At 36.8% G+C, this 20261-nt stretch overlaps 1 protein-coding gene across 2 annotated transcripts; it reads right to left on the reverse strand.

Annotated features, from left to right (window-relative positions):
- Positions 1–4159: 4159 nt before the first annotated feature.
- Positions 4160–18483, reverse strand: LOC110889123 (low affinity sulfate transporter 3). Of its 2 annotated transcripts, none has more exons than XM_022136631.2 (12): positions 17580–18483; positions 17444–17492; positions 17137–17344; positions 16571–16745; positions 16306–16371; positions 15413–15643; positions 15185–15311; positions 14618–14904; positions 11263–11456; positions 10946–11025; positions 10773–10849; positions 4160–4575 (listed from the first exon to the last, which is right to left on the reverse strand). In XM_022136631.2, exons 1-12 carry the CDS (start codon positions 17937–17939, stop codon positions 4423–4425), a joined length of 2007 nt encoding a protein of 668 aa, XP_021992323.1. In that variant the 5' UTR covers positions 17940–18483; the 3' UTR covers positions 4160–4422. The 2 variants fall into 2 exon arrangements, with proteins under 2 accessions (XP_021992323.1, XP_035835366.1); XM_035979473.1 differs by having other exon boundaries at positions 17444–17470; positions 17673–17794.
- Between the last annotated feature and the right edge of the window lie 1778 nt (positions 18484–20261).

The following is a 20261-nucleotide window of genomic DNA, read 5'->3' on the forward strand; positions in this document are numbered from 1 at the left end:
AACTGATGTATGGGCCATGACTGAGACAAAGCTAGGGTCAAGACAGTCCGAATAGTGGTTGGCTTAACAACCGGACTAAATGTCTCCCCACAGTCAATGCCCACCTGCTGAGTACTGCCATCACAAACCAAGCGAGCTTTATATCTCTCCAGCGTGCCATCGAAGCGATATTTTTGTCGAAACAACCACATGCTACGTATCACGTTCATATCTGTTGTGCGAGGGGCTAATTCCCACGTCTTATTTTTAATAAGTGCATTGAACTCAGTAGTCATGGCATTGTACCAATCCGGTTTAGACAAGGCTTCGGTGGGGGTTTTAGGTAAGGGGGTAACAAGAGAGGCGGTAAGATTAAAGGGTTGTTTGGGTTTTGAGATGTCGTCCATAGAACGAGTACGTATGGTAAAGCTAGTCACAGGTTGGGAGGGCTGTTGGGCCGTGGAGGTGAATGAGGAGGAGTGGAGTATGGATGGGTGGGTAAGCTAATGTGGGGTGTAGGGGAAATGGGTGATGGAGTTTGGGCCGAAGTGGTTGAAGTGGGGATGAGGAAACATGAGTCCAGTAGGAAGGATGTATAGGAGTGGATAGAAAATTGTATGAAGAGAGGGACTTTTGTGGAGAATTGGAGAAGGGAAATGTTGTTTCATTAAAAATAACATGACAGTTTATTAGAATTTTGTTGGTGGCAAGGTCGAGACATTTATAACCTCGATGATTAGGAGGGTATCCGAGAAAAACACAAGGCATGGACCGATGTTCAAGTTTATTGATGGTGGTGTGAGGGACTAGAGGATAACATAAGCAACCAAAGACACGGAGATGAGTATAGGTGGGTTGGGTGAGGTAGAGAGATTGGGTAGGGGATTGGTAGTTTAGAAGTTTGCTAGGAAGGATATTAAGGAGATAGGTAGCTACTTTGAGAGCGTGATGCCAATAAATGTTAGGCATAGAGGATTGGGCAAGAAGAGTTCGAATAACGTTATTAATTGTTTGAATTTTACGCTCGGCTTTACCATTTTGGGTCAATGTATGGGGGCATGAAAATCGGAATTTCATGCCATGAGAAAGACAGAATTGGTTAAATTGAGCGTTTACATATTCTTTGCCATTATCGCATTGAAATTGTTTGATGTTACGCTCAAATTGGGTGGTAATGTAGGTAGCAATTTTTTGAAAAGTGGAGAAGGTTTGTGATTTTTGACTAAGGGGGAATGTCCATAAAAAATTGGTAAAGTCATCTAAAAATAAAATATAATAACTATGTCCATCATTACTAAGAATTGGTGAAGTCCATAAATCACTATGTATGATATCAAAAAGTAACGAAGTAGAATTAACAGAATTAATAAACGGAAGACGAACATGTTTACCAAAAACACAAGATTGACATATTTTAGTTTTTGAATTATTACAATCAATAAAACTAGAGTTTTTAAGGGAATGCAATAAATTTGAGCCAGGGTGGCCAAGGCGTTGATGCCAAAGATCTTGAGACACAACAGTAAAGGTAGATGGGGAGGTGAATTTGGACACTTGTGTGGGATCCAACGTGTAGAGGTCACCAGAACTATTGCATCGTAGGATCGGAGTCCTGGTCTTGAGATTCTTCACAAGAAAACCAAAGGGGTCAAATTCTATAGAAACATGATTATCTTTAGTGAAACGACGGACTGAAAGAAGGTTTTTAATTAATGATGGTGCATAAAGAACATTATTTAATTTAAAGGGTGGGAAGGGTGGTGGCAAGGTTTGGTTACCTTGTCCAATGACGGGTATGGTTTTGCCATTACCGACTACTATATGACGAGACATGCAATTATTAAATAAAGACGGAAAATTAGTGGAAGTCATATGATCTGACGCACCTGTGTCCATTGTCCAATTCGGATCGGGTTGATGAAGTGCCATGTGATAGAGAGCCTGGGTCAGGTCCGTAGGTGTGTAGCTATCCGAAGAAGAAGTTTGAGTGGCAGCATAATTTTGGGCTGGTCGAGGGCCCAGAATGCCTGGCCCAGCATTGTTCGATTTGGGGGCAATGGGATATGGGCAAGGGGGAACATTCCAATGAGCCCAATATTGTTGCTGTTGTGGGCCGGCCCAAGGGAAAGAGGAGGATGAGGACCGGTTAAACTGTGGTGGCGGTGTGTTGTTTTGAGAATTGTTCCAGCCGCCATTGTTGAAGCTATTCCATCCACCACGTCCAACAGGGTAATCGGAGGGATTCCATCCTCCCCGACCTCGAGAAGACCCTCTGCCCCTGCCGCGACCTCTACCACGGCCGCGACCACGGCCACGTTCCGAATCAGATCGATTATTAGGTTGCCGAGAATCTGGATTCTTGTAGGAGGAGCCGGAGCTGGTGTCGGTGGTTGCTGCAAGAGCCGTGCCGGCTAGGTGAGCAGCCTGTTTAGCCTGGTTTATCTTTTTGGTCTCTGCCATACACAGTTGTTGAGACCTAGTTTCATAGAACGAGGGCAGAGGTTTAGTTTGCTGAATAATAAGTGCTACACTCTCATATTGCTCCGTGAGTCCAGTCAAAATTTGCAACACGAGCTGTTCATCGGTAATTGGGGAACTGATGTTTGTGAGCTGACCATAGATGACCTTCATAGTTTGACAGTAGGCGGTTATGGTTGGAAACTGATCAAGGTGGGTGCTTGCAAACTTGTTGTTTAAATCGATTGTGCGAGAGGCTTTATTGTCTTGAAAAAATTTGCGAGTGCGGTCCAGGCATCATAGGCTATGGTGTTGGGTTTCAGAATTGTGTGTAGAAGATCAGAAGAAATTGTACCGTAAATCCATTGGAGAACAATGGAATCCAACTGTTCCCAACTTTCGACTGGTGCTTGTTCTTTTTCATTATCCTTGTTTTTGTCTGATGAAGAAGTGGCAGGGGACACGCGAGGCTATAGGTGATCGTAGACTTGAAACGATTTGCATTGAATTTTGAAGAGTTCCGACCAAGTTGTGTAGTGGCCGGTTTCAATCTCCAGGGTGACCGGGATGAGGGTACGAATGTTAGAGACAGTGACTGCGGGGTGGAGATGGGAAGCCATAGAGATGAATTAGGGTATCGAATTGATGAAGAGAAATCGGGAAGAAGAAGAAAAAAAATCGGTCAGAGGGTCAGACTTACTCTTGATACCATGAAAGATTGGTAAAAATCCATTGATCTTTTCATTGAAACTAATACCCTATAAATACAAAAGGCTCTCCACTATTTTAGGTAGGAGATAACCTTAAATCAATACATATTATCTCTAAATATACAAGATATCGATCTAGTCTAAATATACAAACTTGATCTATTCTATAAGTATTTTATTTTTTATTTTTTATGTGCGAAAACAACACAAAGTATCATATTATACATAACTGAAGTCCAGTTTTACATATTAGAGAAATTGTTCAAGGATCAACCTCATTCATAAGAAGTTGTAGAAACAAGCATTGATCAACAATTGCCAGGACCTGTGAACTTGGAACCAACAAAGGAATCAATGGCTTCACAAACAGTAAGGAAGATGCAGTCTCTTCCAACTTTATCTACGAACTTTGCTACTTTTAGCTTGTGAATCACTTGCCATCTAGGACTGCCGATGGCCAACTGCAACCAAAAGTTAAAATGTCTCCCTAATTATCACCAACACTACAATGGAAATGTTGTCTTTTTTGGGTAAACACAATCTTTTAAAGTGGGATAACTATATTGTTCTTTTAGTGACACAATCTTTTAAAGTGGGATAAACTATATTTGTAGGAAATGTTATTAAATTATCTCTTTATATAAGCCTAGTAGAAGCACTGCAAGAACACCGATTCTCGCATATTGTTAAACCCATTTCAGGCACATTTAATTCCGAGCCTACGCCCACCACCAAAGTTGGTGCTAGAGAATGTCGACAGCATGACACATGTGTATTCCCTTCGAAAAGGATGGATAATAGATGCATAGATGTGGTGCCTAGATCATGGGCCTGTGGGTAATGGTGTGACTTCTTATCAAAAGAAACTAAACGACTAATTTCAGATTGATTGGATTTGTAGTCCATGCATGGCTTGTTCGTGTTTAATGTTTATAGAGTTCAGTCTATAAACAAATCTATGCCAATAAAAAAGTTAATCTGGTTAAAAAAGAAACAGACAATAGGCAAAACCCTTTGCATTACATTTTGTTTGCAATAACTAATATATATGTTACACGAAAAGTGAAATACATTGCATCTGGTTCATGATAGGGGTTCTATAAGATACCCATTGTTTTGTTTTTATTTACTAACAACAACAGTTGAGTGAAAACAACACAAAGTATCATATTATACATAACTGAAATCCACTTTTACATATTAAAGGAGTTTAGCTTCTAAGGAAAATGTTTAAGGATCAATCTCATTCAATAGAAGCTGTAGATAAAATCATTGATCAACAATTGCCAGGACCTGTGAACTTGGAACCAACAAAGGAATCAACAGCTTCACAAACAGTGAGGAAGATGCAGTCTCTTCCAACTTTATCTACGAACTTTGCTACTTTTAGTTTGTGAATCACTTGCCATCTTGGACTAGCGATTGTCAACTGCAACCAAAAGTTAAAATGTCACCCTAATTATCACCAACACTACAATGGAAATGTTATCTTTTTTGGGTAAATATTGATATTTAATTCCTTAATCCATGCGGGTCAAAAGTAGCGGGTAGTTTATGTAAATAGTTTAAACTTAGTTTAGATGACGGTTACAAAGTACAGGGACTAAAGGTGGCAAACCAGAAGATGATAACCACCACCCCAAGGGTTGCGAAACCCCTAGGGACACACCTATTTGATTAATTTCAGCCACAAGGAAGATAAGGGACACAACTTTGATTAAAAGACGCAACTCTTCAAGATTCAATCTCATCCACAAGATTACAAGACACACCCGTTTACGAAGAGACGCATCTATTGGATCACACCTTTTAGATTAGTATAAATAGGAATAGATATGTCAATTGTAAATATACTTATATATTCACAATCATTATTTATTCAGAAATCAAAGGTTAGTTTGTGTTTATTCATTCATTGTTATATTCATTGTGTTCATCAAGAAGATTCTGGGAACATTGGTATCAGAGCCTAGGGCTCATATTCGTTTCGGGAAGACGATCATCAAGTGGGTGGTTGAATTCCGTTCTTTACAATTCTGATCACGCAGGAGGCGTCGATTGGGTTGTTCTTGTTAAGTTTTAACACCAATCGCATCAAGCGGTACGATTGTTGTTCGTTCTTTAATCAGTCATCAGGAGGGTGTTCGATTTTTGATCGATCATCACTGAGGGTGTTTGGAATCTGTGTTTTTTGTTAATTCAAATCAAGGCAAGAGGCTGCGATTCGGGTTAAGAAAACAGAAACAAATCTGAGAAGTTTGTATTTTGGTTTGAAGAAACAATCGTGAATCAGAGAAGTTTAGGTTGTTTGAAATTTGCAAAAGAAACAAAATCTGAGAAGTTTTCGGGTCCATTTTACCGCAAAGAAAAAAAAAACGCAGCCAGGAGGGTTGTTAAGAAAAGTCAGAAAACTGTGCGGAGAATCACGATAAGAGTAGTCAGAATTACATTGGTTCGCAAATTTCAGGTTCTACATTCTGTTTTTTTGGAATTTATATAAGGTTTAGAAATTGGTTTGATTCCGTTAGAAAGTTAGTATGAACTTTGGAATCATAGATTTCGGTTTTAGGAGAAAATCAAAGTATAGAAAGTAAAAATTGTTGGGAAAGAAATTATGGCAGATTCAGGAAGAGCTTCTCCGTCAAATGCTGTAGTAATTAAAGAGGGTAGTTCGTTCTCATAGTTTCGGTGTCCTATCTTAAAGTCTACAAACTATACGGTATGGGCAATCCGTATCAAAACCATACTTAGGGCAAACAGATTATGAGAAATGATAGAACCAAAGGAAAAAACACAACTCGATGAAAAGGACATGACGGCAACTGCGTATCTATTTCAAGCACTACCGGAAGATATGATAATACAAGTTTCAAGTTGCAAGAGTGCAAAAGAAATTTGGGATGCATTAAAGACAAGGCACGTCAGTGCAGATCGGGTGCAGAAGGCACGTCTTCAAACACTTAAAACAAGTTTGAGATGTTGAAAATGAAGGAAGATGATACTATCGATTCGTTCACTCCAAGGCTTAATGGTATTGTCACTAGGGCAAGTGCTCTTGGTTCTACATTTGATCAACCAACGTTAGTACAGAAACTTCTAAGTTCTGTACCAAGAAGGTTCGTTCATATCGTTGCAACCATTGAACAATTCGCCGACCTAGAAAGAACGACGCTAGATGAGACAATTGGAAGATTGAAAGCCTATGAAGAAAGGACAGGTTTGGTGGATGAAAACCCGATATATAATCAAGAGAAACTTATGTATACACGATGCGACAAGAACTATGGTCGTGGAAGGTGTTTTGGGAACAATGGACAAGGAAGGTTCAATTCATCACAAGGCAAGTGCGATGGTGAAAAGTTCAGATAAGAAGAAGATGATGAAGATTCATCACATGATAACTATAAAGAACAAAGAAGGGAGGAGAGTGCCTCACAGAATGCTTACAAGAATAGAAGCAACCAAAAGAAGTTTGGGAAGAATTTAAGCAAGATAAAATGCTATAATTGCCAAAAGTTTGGTCATTATGCCTTAGATTGTCCTGAATCAAACCAAAGAGGAGAGGAATTAAATCTCGTGCAAGAAGACGAGGAACCAACTCTCCTAATGGCAATTAAAGAAGACTACAAGGATCTACTACAACAAGCTCGTGATAAATATGGAGAAGCACGTGATGGCAATCAAGACACGAAGAATGATCATGGTGCAAGTAAAGAAGATCAAGTAGAGGATGAAGACTTTATTCTCTTGAAGAATGAAGATGCTAAAGCATGAAGATATTGAAGGCATGGATTAAGAAATTAGGGGATATTTAATTCGTTAATCCATGCGCTTTAAAAGTAGCGGGTAGTTTATGTAAATAGTTTAAAGTTAGTTTAGATTGCGGTTACAAAATATAGCGACTAAAGGTGGTAAACCAGAAGATGATAACCACCAGCCCAAGGGTTGCAAAATTCCTAGGGACATACCCATTTGATCGATTTCAGCCACAAGGAAGACAAGGGACACAACTTTGATTAAAAGACACAACTCTTCAAGATTCAATCTCATCCACAAGATTACAAGACTCACCCGCTCATGAAGAGACGCATCTATTGGATCGCACCTTTTAGATTAGCATAAATAGGATTAGGTATTTCATTTGTAAACATACTTATACATTCACAATCATTATTCATTCAGAAATCAAAGGTTAGTTTGTGTTTATTCATTCATTGTTATATTTATTGTGTTCATCAAAAAAAGATTATGGGCAACAGTAAACACAATCTTTTAAAGTGGGATTAACTACATTGTTCTTTTAGTGACGCAATCTTTTAAAGGGAGCTAAAGCGAGTAGATTGAAGTGGGTGTTCAAAGTTAAAAGAAATGTGGGTCGTTCAATTAATAAATATAAAGCATGACTCATGGCAAAGGTTTACATGTAACAACTCGGAGTTGATTTTGACAAGGACTTTGCTCCAGTGGCGAGGCTAGAAACCGTCCGTATACTATTTGTTATTGCCACTACCGAGGGATTGGAAATTATATCAATTAGATGTAAAGTCAACATTTTTACATGAGGAGCTAAGGGAGAAGTCTTTGTTTCTTAATCGGATGGGTTTGTCAATCCCGGGGAGGTAAGCACCGCAGGCATGGAATACCATGCTTGATGGTGTTCTAAAGGGTATGAAATTAGTGAGGTGCTCGCTAGAACAAGTCGTGTACTGAATGATGATTGGGTCGACATTATCACTATTGGTGTATATGTAGATGATTTGGTTTTACTCACTCGAATATCAATCAAATTAAAGAGTTCAACATTGTGATGTCTAAGAAGTTTGAAATGTTTGACTTGGGTAAACACTTACTACCTCGGGATCAAAGTTTCAGAGCTTGAAAACGACAATGGAATCCATCAATGTGCTTAAGCTCGATAGGTGTTTGAAAGAAGTCAAAATGGAAAATTTTTATTTGAAAGGTGTACCCATGGATCCTAATTTGAAGTTGTGTAAAGCGGAGGAAAATGTTGAGCCAGACGTAATTGAGTGTCGACAATTGGTTGGGTGTCTTTGGTATTTTATACACACACACACGACCCGACATGGTGTTCTCGGTGGGTATGGTTAGTAGACACACGCAAACTCCTAAGCAATTTCACTTGGAGGAAGTTAAACAAATACTTTATTATGTTAATGGCACGTGTGGATATGGGATAATGTTGGTGCACTTGTGTCTGTACTTTGTCTGTATTCGGTCTGTATATAAACGATGTCCAAAGTTAGTCTGTAAGTTGACCAAGTCAACTATCCTCCTAGTTTGACTTGGTCAATCTGTTTGTAATATGCTAGTCTGAATCGAAGGATAGCCTCGAAGGATACTGTTGATCCTTCGAGGTACTCGAAAGATATGCTTCGAATTGTTGGACCTCGAAGGATCATCCTTCGAGGTCATTGCTGATCATTCGAACATGTTGTCATCGATAGATGATCCTTCGGACCATCTATCGGATCCTTCGACCAAGACCTGCAGTGTATGGGTATATATACCCGTGTGTTGTATTTTATAGAGACACCAAGAGAGAGCATATCCGAGAGATAGAGAGGATACTCTGCTGAAAACACACACACACACACACTTTGAGAGTTTGCAAACTGATTGTAAACATTGTGCTTGTAACCGGAAACTTTCTACGCATTAATACAAGTGGTGTTAATCGTTGAATCTTGTGTGTTCTTGTGTTTGTTCTTGCATCATCCCGGTTTGCTCGCTAGCTTGGATTCCGCACTCGCTAGTGAGTTTGTATAACAAGGTTTAGGTTTGTTCTCGATCCTCCGAGAAAAGGGACCTACAGATAAGTATAAAAGAGGTGGATTGAAGATGTTAGTCGGGTATAGTGATAGCAATCACAACATTGACCATGATGATGAAAGAAGCACTACTAGTCACCTGTTTTATTACCAGGAAGCCTCAAGTGGTCTTAGAAACAAAACACCATAACCCTTTCATAATGTGAAGCGGGGTACATGTCGGCAAGCTCGGCCACATGCCAATCCATATGGTTACATGAATTATTGGGAGAATTAACTAAGGCAAAGTTGCAAGAAGTTTTATTAGGGATTGGCAATGCATCAGCGATTTTTTTGGATGAAAATCTCATTCTTCATAGTTGAAGCAAGCATATAAAGGCCGATTTTCATTAAATTCGGGAGTGTGTGGATCACAAGGAGGTGGTGGTGGAACAGATAAATGGAAAGAAATAACGGGCAGACGTACTCAACAAAGCTCTAGCAAAAGTTAAGTTAGGTGAAATGCAAAGTCTACTTGGTGTTGAAAACCTCCTAGTTTCGAGTGGGAAATTGGTGGTGATTGTTGGTAATTGTCCGCCTGTTTAGGCCCTTCACGAGTAAGTGGGACGTGTCAACCCGGTTGGACCCGTGGAATCTGTTAAGTGTTGTTAACATATTTATGGGGTTGTAATTAGGGTTTAGTTATATTTGGTAACGTCTTGTTGACCAAGTTGATTTACCCATATACATAAATAACCATGAGTAGGGTCAACCATTGGGTGTCAGCCCAGTGGCCACCGACCCCACCTTAAACCGGTCCGAGGACACTCGAGGTCACGGGTTCGAAACATGTTTCAGGCCCTCGGGTTGGCAGGGGTTTCACCGACAGGAGGCGTTGTCGGGTCGCTAGCTTGGGAAGAGGGATCCCTTCCGCGGTCAGGGTACCGTGCATCTAGCCCCCTTTTTTACCATGAGTAGGGTCATGTATGAGGGATTATTGTATCTAAGTTTTAAGCAGTTGTTGGATATACGAATACTAGAGTTCATTGAAATTGAGTGTGTGTTTGTGTTTTGTTTAACAATTCGTTCTTGACGTATTTACCTAGGTAGCTTTAACAAGTCTATTACAAGTGTGCGTGAAACATCCAATTGGATATTGATTGAATCTAGTGACACTTTAGATGTCTTTCTTGTAAGCATCACTCACTGTGTAAATATTAGAGCAGCTTCAATGATGCTTTACATGGAGCTCGTTTGGAAAATCCAAACCAAGAAAAAGCGGATGTGCTGCCTTGTGGGATTCGTCCGAATTGGGCCCCTTCGGGAATACAGACTGATAGAAGACGATATGTGTGTGTGTGTGTATATTATCGGATGTGTGAAAGTTTCATAGTGTTGTGGGAGAAATGTGTGGTTTTATGGATGTTTGGAATCTAATCTGATAGGTGAACTGGCGGTTTGTATAGCATTGTGGATGCTCTTAGTAGTGTGGCTTAAATAAGGCTTGTGCTTGGTACATATATTCACTTTCTCTATTGTAATTGTGATTTTTCCCTTTAAAATAAAATACGGTGTTGAGAATTTGTGTAATTTTGTTTTCTTTTGAGTTGTTGGAATATAATGATTCATAGGATCAGTTTTAAAGTTATGTAAAGAGCGAGAGCAGGGGACATGACAATTTCTGACACGACACAAGAATAAACAGGTTTTGTGTTGACATATCTAGACGTCTTAGAAAACGGTAGTGTTTGGGTTATCATGTTTCATTAAACGGGTCATGCTCTGATTGACCTGTAAGTTGTTTAATAAAAGTTTGGAACTAAAGGAAAATTTGTTGAAGTTGGTGTAAGAATCTTACTTTGATACCTCCTGAAAGCAACTTCTTGTTAGTTTCTTCCAATGCTAGAATTCCGGCATAATCAATGTTGGTGACACCTATAGTTAGAGATATTAGTCCCTGATCAACACATCCAGATTATTTGATCCAGAATCATGTAGTTCTGTCATATAGCAGGGACAAAATTCACTTACTAGACATGTCGAGGATTATTCCACTGATTGGTCTTTTAACGTCTTCTTTTCCGTTCTCTTCGGCTACCCAATTCAATATCCTAAATGATTAATCAAGATTACTAAGGGGTGTCTGGGATTGCTTATTAAAACGGCTTATAATCTCCTTCCCTTTTGTTCAACAATAAATGGGATTATATATCAAAACTGTTTATTTAATTATTTGAGAGCAAAATAAATGATTTGAATAAGGACTTGTAGTTGCTTATCTCAAAAGGGTGTAGTTGTGTTAAATGAATATTCTTCCTGTACACATAGCTTATATATCAAACATGTACCTATCTCTGAGGGGATTTGCATTTGTAAAGCAAAGCAAGCCAGAATTGAGTCGGATTATTAGAACGCCTGGAACCGCTTGCGCGACAGGATACTGATCAACTTCACAGAAGATATCTGTTCCCGGAAGCCTTCCTAGTTCTTGCACGCGAGGGCGCAGTGCATTGAGAATTATCTTAGCAAATGAAACAGCAATCTGTCATATAAAGGATGCAATTATTAATCAATATATAAATTGAATCGTTACTCTTGATAATCTGAAAACTAATAGCTTTTTGGCATTAAAGTTTGATAATACTTGCATGACATATAGTTCAAATTTAAGGAAATTTACTAAAAGTGAAACTGAATCACAAATTCTTAAATAATTCAGAACAAAGTTATGTTTTCCAATGAGAAAAGGACTTGACCATATTTTCTATTTTAAAGGTATTGATTATATTTCATATCTATGTCCATGGCTTTATCCATGGCTTTATAGACTAGTAGCATCTTAAGGGTGAGATAAGCCTTTGGGACCAATAGGTCCTGGATTCGATTCTCACAAAGAGTTTTTCTTATTTATTTGGTTTCCTTCTGAATTGATATATAGACGTTATGCCTAGTGGAGATAGATATAGTCGAGTGGTTCTGCTGGTGGCATGATGATCCAAATTTGCTGTTAAAAAAATTCATATCAATTTATTTTGGAAAAATAAATATATATTAAACACCGGAACCTAGGTCAACTTTGATACTGTGGTTAGCTTTCTTTTTGTGGTCCTTTATGAACCTAGCTCAAATTGTATACTGCATTCAACTATGAACTATTAGTTCCCACTAGAATTTAATAATGCATCCTACTGTACTGGATAAAATTTCATGTATAGAAGCAACTCATAAATTTTCAGTCTTCACTTCTTTAATAAGTAGATTGTCACATTCATTAAAGGCCAACCACTTTTTAATAACGTAAAAATCATAGAAAATTTTTATATTGTTTTATAAAGTTATTCAAAATTTTCATCAGTAAAACTACTCTAATGTAAATATTGATTAATTTGTTTTTATATAATTTTCACATCAGGTTCAAAGTCGGTGAGCCAGAAACAGATAATTATCAAACTTACTTACTATTTAGAATTGAAACATAAAAATATCACTAAACATTATTCGTAATATTACTCTTTGTTTTAACCGGTTGTGAAAATATACATAATGCAAGAAATTAAATATGGAGTTCATTATAGAATTGAAAAAAGTGGAGTAACTGAATTAATTCGTAGTTCAAAACATTCCTACAAGATAATAAATCAGTTGTGAAAATTCTTTGTGCGTGATGAATAAAGTAAAACTAGAAAGCATATTTGATGGTGACTTTTGAGGTAGATAATATAACTGGAAATAAAAGGAACATTTTGTACAATTTTTTCGATAGCTCTCTTATGTACGTTCCCTTTTGTTCATGTTTTCTTGGTTTAAAGAGTAAAATGCTAAAATGGTCACTCAGTTTATATCACTTTTGACACTTCAGACTAAAAATATTTTTTTTTTTTTTTGTATCTGTATATCTAAGATTTCATTGTTGTTGTTATTTTTATCCAAATAGTAAATCGGGTTAAAAATTTCTGTTAATCTTTCCTCCTTTTTTGTCGTTTTCTTCATCATCACACCCTTCATTTAAATAAGGACAACGACAAAAAAGGGAGATGTTAACATAAATTTCTAGCCCAGTTTACCATTTGGATGGAAATGGCAGCAAAAAATGAAACTTCGGAGACTTAAATACAAAAAAGTCATAAGTTGAAAATAACCTAAACTCAGGGATCATTTTGCATTTTAATCTGTTTTGAAAGAGGGGTTTTGATAATCTCTATCGAAGAAAGTTATTTGTTTACTTAAAGAACAAATTTTCATGATAGCCGAATACTTTTATGATGACTCGAACAGAAATAATAATTGATCAATCGTTTTCTCTGTTAAATTCAAACAAAAATTATCATCTAAATTTTGAAATTTAAGTGTATAACAAAATCAACAAGTACCAATGTATGATCACACAATAGTCTCAAAACTTTTAGAATTTTGCACTTTTAGATACTACCGTTATTTTAATTGATTTAAAAATAATGGTGACAAAACACTAAATTATACCACCATAAAAAAAAACCAAACCAAACTCGTAATTTTTTGATTAATAACATATATCTTTTACATCTTTACTTCTTACATATAAATGTACATATATGTTTATGTACATAGGGGAAGGTTCAAATGAAAACCACTAGTTATTGTGAAAACTAGAAAACTAATTAAAACCCACTAAAAAGGAGGGAGGGAAGACTTTTAATGAAGGAGGGGTAAAATTGGAACAAAAAATATATAACTTTTCAAACATTTATCATTTCTCCATACGTTATCATTTTAAAACAAAAATGACACCATAAGATCACAAATTTTCTTATCTTTCATTCAAGTATATTCGAGCATATTTTTTATGACATAAAAAAAAATTTTATGGTGTCGTCTTGTTTTCAATACTATTATTATAGTAGTGCACATGTGCAATATAACATGTACTACAATGTGCATTACATGCTTAAAATTAGTTTTTTGATTATAGTTTAGCTTTTAGGGTTAGTTTTTTTGGAGGTTTAGGATTAGGATTAGGTTTTTGGGTGTGGGGGGGAGGGGGGTTTAGGTTTTTGGGGGGTGGGGGTGGGGGGGTTAGGTTTTTTTCGGGTTTATGTTTAGGGTTTAGTTTTAGGTTTTCGGGAGGGTGGGGGGGGGGAGGGTTAGGCTTTTGGTGGGAGGGTGAATTTAGGTTTTTTTTGGGGGGGGGGGTGGGGGGTTTAGGTTTTTGGGGGGTGTCGGTGAGGGGTGGGTTAAGTGGTTTACGCTTTCCGTATTAGTGCACATGTGCAGTACAACAAATTTTTTTTTTTTTTTTTTGAAATTTTTTTTCCATATATAAAAAGTAGCGATTTTTCTAAAAAAAATTGTAAAAAAAAAAAAAATTTTTGTATGTTTTTTTAGGTTTTTTTAGGCTTTTTTAGTTAGTTTTCGAGTTTTCACAATAAAAGTGGTTTTCATTTGAACCATCTCCTATGTACATAAAATACCATAAAACTAATTTAGTTTATAATCATTAACATATGCATGTGCGGGTGCACACACGCACGCGCGCACACACATATATATAATCTTAGGCGAGACGAACAAACAATACTACTTTTTATTATTACTTTCCATTTATTCTAAAATTGAAAATGTTAATGATATATTTTGTTTTACATGTTTACACAAAATAGTGTCCCGTATCGATCCTTATCCTATATATATAAATTAATTTAGACGGTAAAGGTGAAGAAAGCTTACCGCAACCATAAGACCTATCTCAACTGACGCAAACAACACACCAAAGAAAGCTCCGGCACAAGCCAAAAAGTCGAGTTTGTCAACTTTCCAGATATTATAAGCTTCCGTATAGTTGATTAGTCCCGGTAGTGCAGATAAGATAATCGAGGATAGTATGGCAACCGGAGTGTAGTATAGTAGCCCCGTTAAAAATTGTAGCATTAAGAGCACCGTGATGGCCATGACTACGTTAGACACAGCTGTTTGACAGCCAGCAAAAAAGTTTACAGCAGTGCGCGAAAATGAACCTGAATAAACAAATTGAAATCGAGCATATAAGTTAACTGATTTTTGTATGTCTTATCAAGTTTTTCTATTAGTTTATGATGTTGAAATTATAGCAAGAAAATATCTGATTTTTGTATGTCTTTTTAAGTTTTTCTATTAGTTTATGATGTTGAAATTATAGCAAGAAAATATCAACAATATGTAATAAATGTACCTGTGGCAACACAGCTTCAAGTTGTTCTATTAGTTTATGCTGTTGAATTATAGCAAGAAAATATCAACAATATGTAATAAATGTACCTGTGGCAACATAGCAAGAAGTCATAGATCCAGCAATATTCATAACCCCCATAGCTATCATTTCTTTATTCCCATCCATATTATACCCCTTTACTGTAGCAAAAGACCTGCCAACTGCCACAGCTTCCTGTAAAAATATATTGCCATTATAAATTAATAAATCAATATCCAAATCTAAAGTTTTGGTATTATTGACTAGAAAAGTGTCTATTTTTTAGCAAGGCGAACCGTTAGAGCAATGACCGAACAAACGAGCCCAATTTTTACTGATTCTCTGAGATGTGGACTGTTGAACTGCAACTGATTAACTGAACTTGGATTCAATCCTCCTTTGACATGCTTGATTATTTTAACTCCATGCTTATCAGCTCTAGTTAGGTAGACGATCGCAGTTGAGATAATTACCGATAGTAGAGGAGCGACTGCGGGTAACCAGAATAACTTTCTGTTCTTTTTTCCCTGGTATATTTTTCCATATTAGTTAACATATACTTCATCCATCGTCAACTTTCTAATTTAATTTGTTCAAAAATAACTGAACTATCAAGAGTAGATGATTATAAATTAATAATATAGTCTTCCGTGGGGTGATCTACACAGAACATTAAATATTGCGACAACATGCATCACAAAATTAATTATTCATTTTTTTCTTAAAAGTTTTTAAAGAAAAAAAATGAAGAAATGAAATGTTTATTCGTCGTCTTTTGAAGTTCAAAATAAAACTGAACAGTTTTTGTTTATTAGTTCGATGGCTTTTTGTGTGCATAGACATACACATTCATAGTTTTTGACAAAATGTTTACTAGATTTAGATTTTTTTTTCATTTTTTCTCACCATAATTTCGCGTACTGTAATAAATCTCACTCTTCCCGCTATAACCTTAACTACCTTTATCAATAAATTTTGTAAATCTTTCAAGTGAGTTGATGTCTTACATCCAATAAAGATAAAGTTGGCACTCTGCTAGTTAAATATGTAACAATTATACATATTTTAAAACAATTTTACTTTTGGATGATGGGAAAACAATAAGAATAACTCATATTGTAAAGTAAAGAACCAACACATATAGAACAAATATTGTGTAAAAAGAACTAAAGTTTGATTTGTTGCTTACAATAATTCTCGTGATCAGGATGAAGATGAGAAATGAACATCCAAGGATGAAATTCTGAGGGTACCACTGTTAAATTGAGAAGAAAAAAAAAGAAAAAACATTATAATTATCTTTAAACTGAAACTTAACATAAAGTAATTCCCCTTATGTCATCCTGACAATGACTTCTGGGGACTGTGGATAATCTACTTAATATATTTGAAAATCAAAAGGCTAGGGAATATGTATATGTCAAGCCAAAAGAAATGAAAAGATGAAAACTTACTGAAGTGTGGAATGATTTAGCAACGGCAATCAACACGGAAACAACATCAGTTTTTGTGGTGAAATGGCTAATGGCAAGCAAACCCTTGAGCTGTTGGAGACCTATAACAATGGCTGCACCTGCCATGAAACCTACTATAGCCGCTTGCGACAGAAAATCGACAAGAAAACCCAGCCTATGAATCAAGAACAGCAGATAACGAGTTAAGGAAAAATAATACCATATAAAGATCACTATAATCAGGGGCGGACCTAGCACTATAATAGGGGTAGCCCCCGCTACCCCTTGGCACTCCGGTGGTAGTGTAAATTTTGGAAAAATTTGAGGTTTTTTCGATTTCGTTACCCTTTTTTTTGAAACGTTACCCCTATAACGATTTTCTAGATCCGCCATTGACTATAATTCAAAATTTGTGATTAAAGAATGTTATTCTTAATAAAATGTAACAGACTAAGTAAGATTTGTTCTTTTTTTTTCTTGCAATAATTTAGTGTTTTGTAATAAACTTTACACGTAAAAATTAATAAAAATTCTTAAACCCAAATACAAAGAAGAAATTTTTTTACCTGAACAAGCCGAAAAGAGCTTGGAAAGCACCAGTGAAGAAAGTGACAGTGAACACAAGCTTAGTGTATGATGTAGGATCAACAACAGGATTTATTACTTTGGAGCACATGGCAGATATCAGCAGGGAAACCACAGCAACCGGACCGATGGCTAGCTCTCGTGAAGTCCCCATTGTTGTATATATCAAAGGAGGTACCACACTAGTGTCTATGAAAGTAAAATAATATAACACATTTAGAATGAAAAAAGAGCTAGAATTCTTACTACAAAACACAACTTTGATAATATGATGTTTTTAAAACTTACATAGGCCATACTGAGGATTAAGTTGGGCTAAAGCTGCATACCCAATACTCTGCCAAACTTATATCCATTAGGGAAAAAGAGAGGCAAATTGTAAATATATTGGTAATTGAGTGTACCTTTTGCTCAAGAAATGTACCTGAGGTATGCATAGGCTAGCAAGAGTTAGCCCTGAAAGCAGGTCATCCTTGAACATTGAAGCCTTGTAATCCCTAGCCCAACTTAGTATGGGAAATACCGAACGCAAAAAGGCCACAACCCAAGCCAATGGGGGTTGTGACGAACTGCGTTTGTTGTTTTTCTGAGAACAAACGGCGTTTTTGATAGAGCCAAGAATCTCTTGGCGAAAACCAGGAGGCTCAGGCGAATCAAGAACCCATTTGGTTCGTTCAGTGATTCGCTTGCGGTCCTCATGACTAAGTTGCAACTCATCATGTCTTTCAACAGAAAAGACATGATCAGAAGCAGCAGAAGCATCGGTTGGTAGTGATGCATCCATGCTTTTGTTTCTTTGAAGTGTTTGGGGAAACCCGGGTGTGAGACTTAAATCATGCTACGGAACAAAACATGCGGCTTGAGGATCGAATATAAACTTGGCAATTATCCAGCTAGAAATAATAAAGGACACAACCTACATTCATGTTGTTCTCCTTTCAATCTTTACAACAAACATTTGCTGGAACTTATAGGGTTTTAAAACTAGATGCTAGTAATTGTCACAAATAGTAAATAGAGTAAAACACTAAAACCCCACTTTAAGGTTAGTGCTGCAACAGTGCTTCACTCAGTTAATGTTTTTCATGTGGGAGCCTTTTTGAACAGTGGGATATGAATATGGTTCCAAATGATGTCTACATACATTGAACTAACAGATTTGAAGCTTCTATATTAGGTGACTATACAGCTTTGGTGGAAATGTACCACTTGAATTTTTGTAAAAAAGTGGCTTTTTTTCTGAAAAAGAACATTATACTATGATGAAAAAGGGAAGGTGTAGAAACATCAGAAGAGAATTGCGCTCGTCTTTTCAATAGGGCTTTGGGTTTTTATGACTATGTAGTCAGGTTGCTGCATCTTTTAATACTTTCACTTCATAATTTCAAACCATTCATTTTTAGTTGATTCGGACAGGATATGATACCTACACAACAAATATTTGGATGGTTTACAAAGGGCATAGGATTGGGAATATTAACTAGAAAACGCGACGTCCCAACACCGTAGAGCATCTTCGCCTCTGCGGGCAACCTATTTTATGTTTGCACTAAATGTTGAAAAATGCATTATTTTGTGCATAATTATCTCTCCTTGTTTCACTCTCAATCAAAGACCCACACATATCTCCAACTCTTATTTTGATTATCTTTTATAAGTTTCCTTCGTTTGGTTTATTGTATTGCCTATTTAAGGCCTATTCTTATTATCATCAGAAAAAGGCATATGCCAAATGAACAAAAACTCTGATTATCAATTTCTATATGGTATCAAAGACGGGTTCCTGAACCCTAAAAAAATAGACACTTCGGCTTCTTCTTCACCTCCCATTCAATCGACTCCTGCTCACCACCATGGCCGGTGATGACCAGAGTTGAACTGAATCCAATTCCGTTGCCGACAACCTAAATCAATCGAGTCCAATCCCGGGATTAAACCGTGAGAAGTACGAACAGTTCATCAGCTCGTTCACTAATGATGAGATAATCCAGTGGATGGCAAACATGGGGGCTAGATTAGGCGATGATGGCAACTGGATCGTTGATTCAGGGTGTACCGAACACATAACCTACCTTCTCAATCTGTTTCATGTCAACTTAAAAACAACACACGAACTACCAGTAAGAATTTCAAATGGAGACTCTATACCTGTTAAAGGGAAATGGTCGTCCACCTTACCAAATGGGACTGAAATCTGAGATGTCCTATACGTTCCATATTTTACTTGCAACCTATTGTCGGTTAGTCGGCTGACTCGAGACCTTTATTGCACTGTAACTTTCTTTCCGGACTTCTTCGTAATGCAAGACTTGAATTCGAAGAAACCGGTCGGAACGGGTAAATGTCAACATGGCTTATACCGGATGAAGATGGTCGAACGAGAAAGGAAGACTATTGTAACACCCTGAAAACGGGTTTGGTAATCAAACCACGTTAATACTAAAAAGACGGGTAAAGTACCGTTAGTGATAAAAATTAACCCGGTAAATATTAGGATTTTAATAAATAAGCTTAATATTAAATAAAAGGTGAAAGAAAGCTTTTGAGAAAATAAAGGTGTTCACAAGAGGCCCGAGTTAACGGGACTTAAAAATAAAACAGGTTATAACCTCCCCGAACCCATTAAGTTAACTAGGAATGTTTAACCTAGTTAATAAAAGAAATATTGTTGGAAATAAGTAGGTTGTAGCCTACTTAATATTAACTAACAAAACTTGAGGGGCCACAGTGGGATAATTTGAAAGTAGATTTAATAAATTGAAAACAAAACAAAACACACATGAAGTGTGTGTTCCGGATCGATCAGGAGAAAGCTCATGAGAGCCAAAACCCTTATTCTACCAAATCATCAAATTGAAGGGCTAATTGGAGCTTAAATTCATGAATGAACGTGAATTAACGATCACCCAAGCTAGGGGATCATAAGGTATGTCGAATTTTTGATGCTGATGAAGTTGTGAATTTTGATGAACATCACAAGATGCGATTTATGTATGAATCGTAGAGGCTATGTCCGAATTAGTGATGTATACTTGCTTAGGAACAAAACCCTATGTGAAGATTCTACATAAGTTGCTATGATTTGAATGTTTAGATGATTTACCAC

The sequence above is a fragment of the Helianthus annuus genome, chromosome 11 (assembly GCF_002127325.2).
Source record: "Helianthus annuus cultivar XRQ/B chromosome 11, HanXRQr2.0-SUNRISE, whole genome shotgun sequence".
Taxonomy (NCBI): domain Eukaryota; kingdom Viridiplantae; phylum Streptophyta; class Magnoliopsida; order Asterales; family Asteraceae; genus Helianthus; species Helianthus annuus.

Coding starts and splice junctions, on each gene's coding strand:
- LOC110889123 (XM_022136631.2), bottom strand. CDS start 17,939: ATGGATGCATCACTACCAACCGATGCTTCTGCTGCTTCTGATCATGTC. Junction 16,746..17,136: donor GCTCTTTTCGGCTTGTTCAG/GTAAAAAAATTT, acceptor CTTGATTCATAG/GCTGGGTTTTCTTGTCGATT. Junction 15,312..15,412: donor GTTCGGTCATTGCTCTAACG/GTTCGCCTTGCT, acceptor ATATTTTTACAG/GAAGCTGTGGCAGTTGGCAG.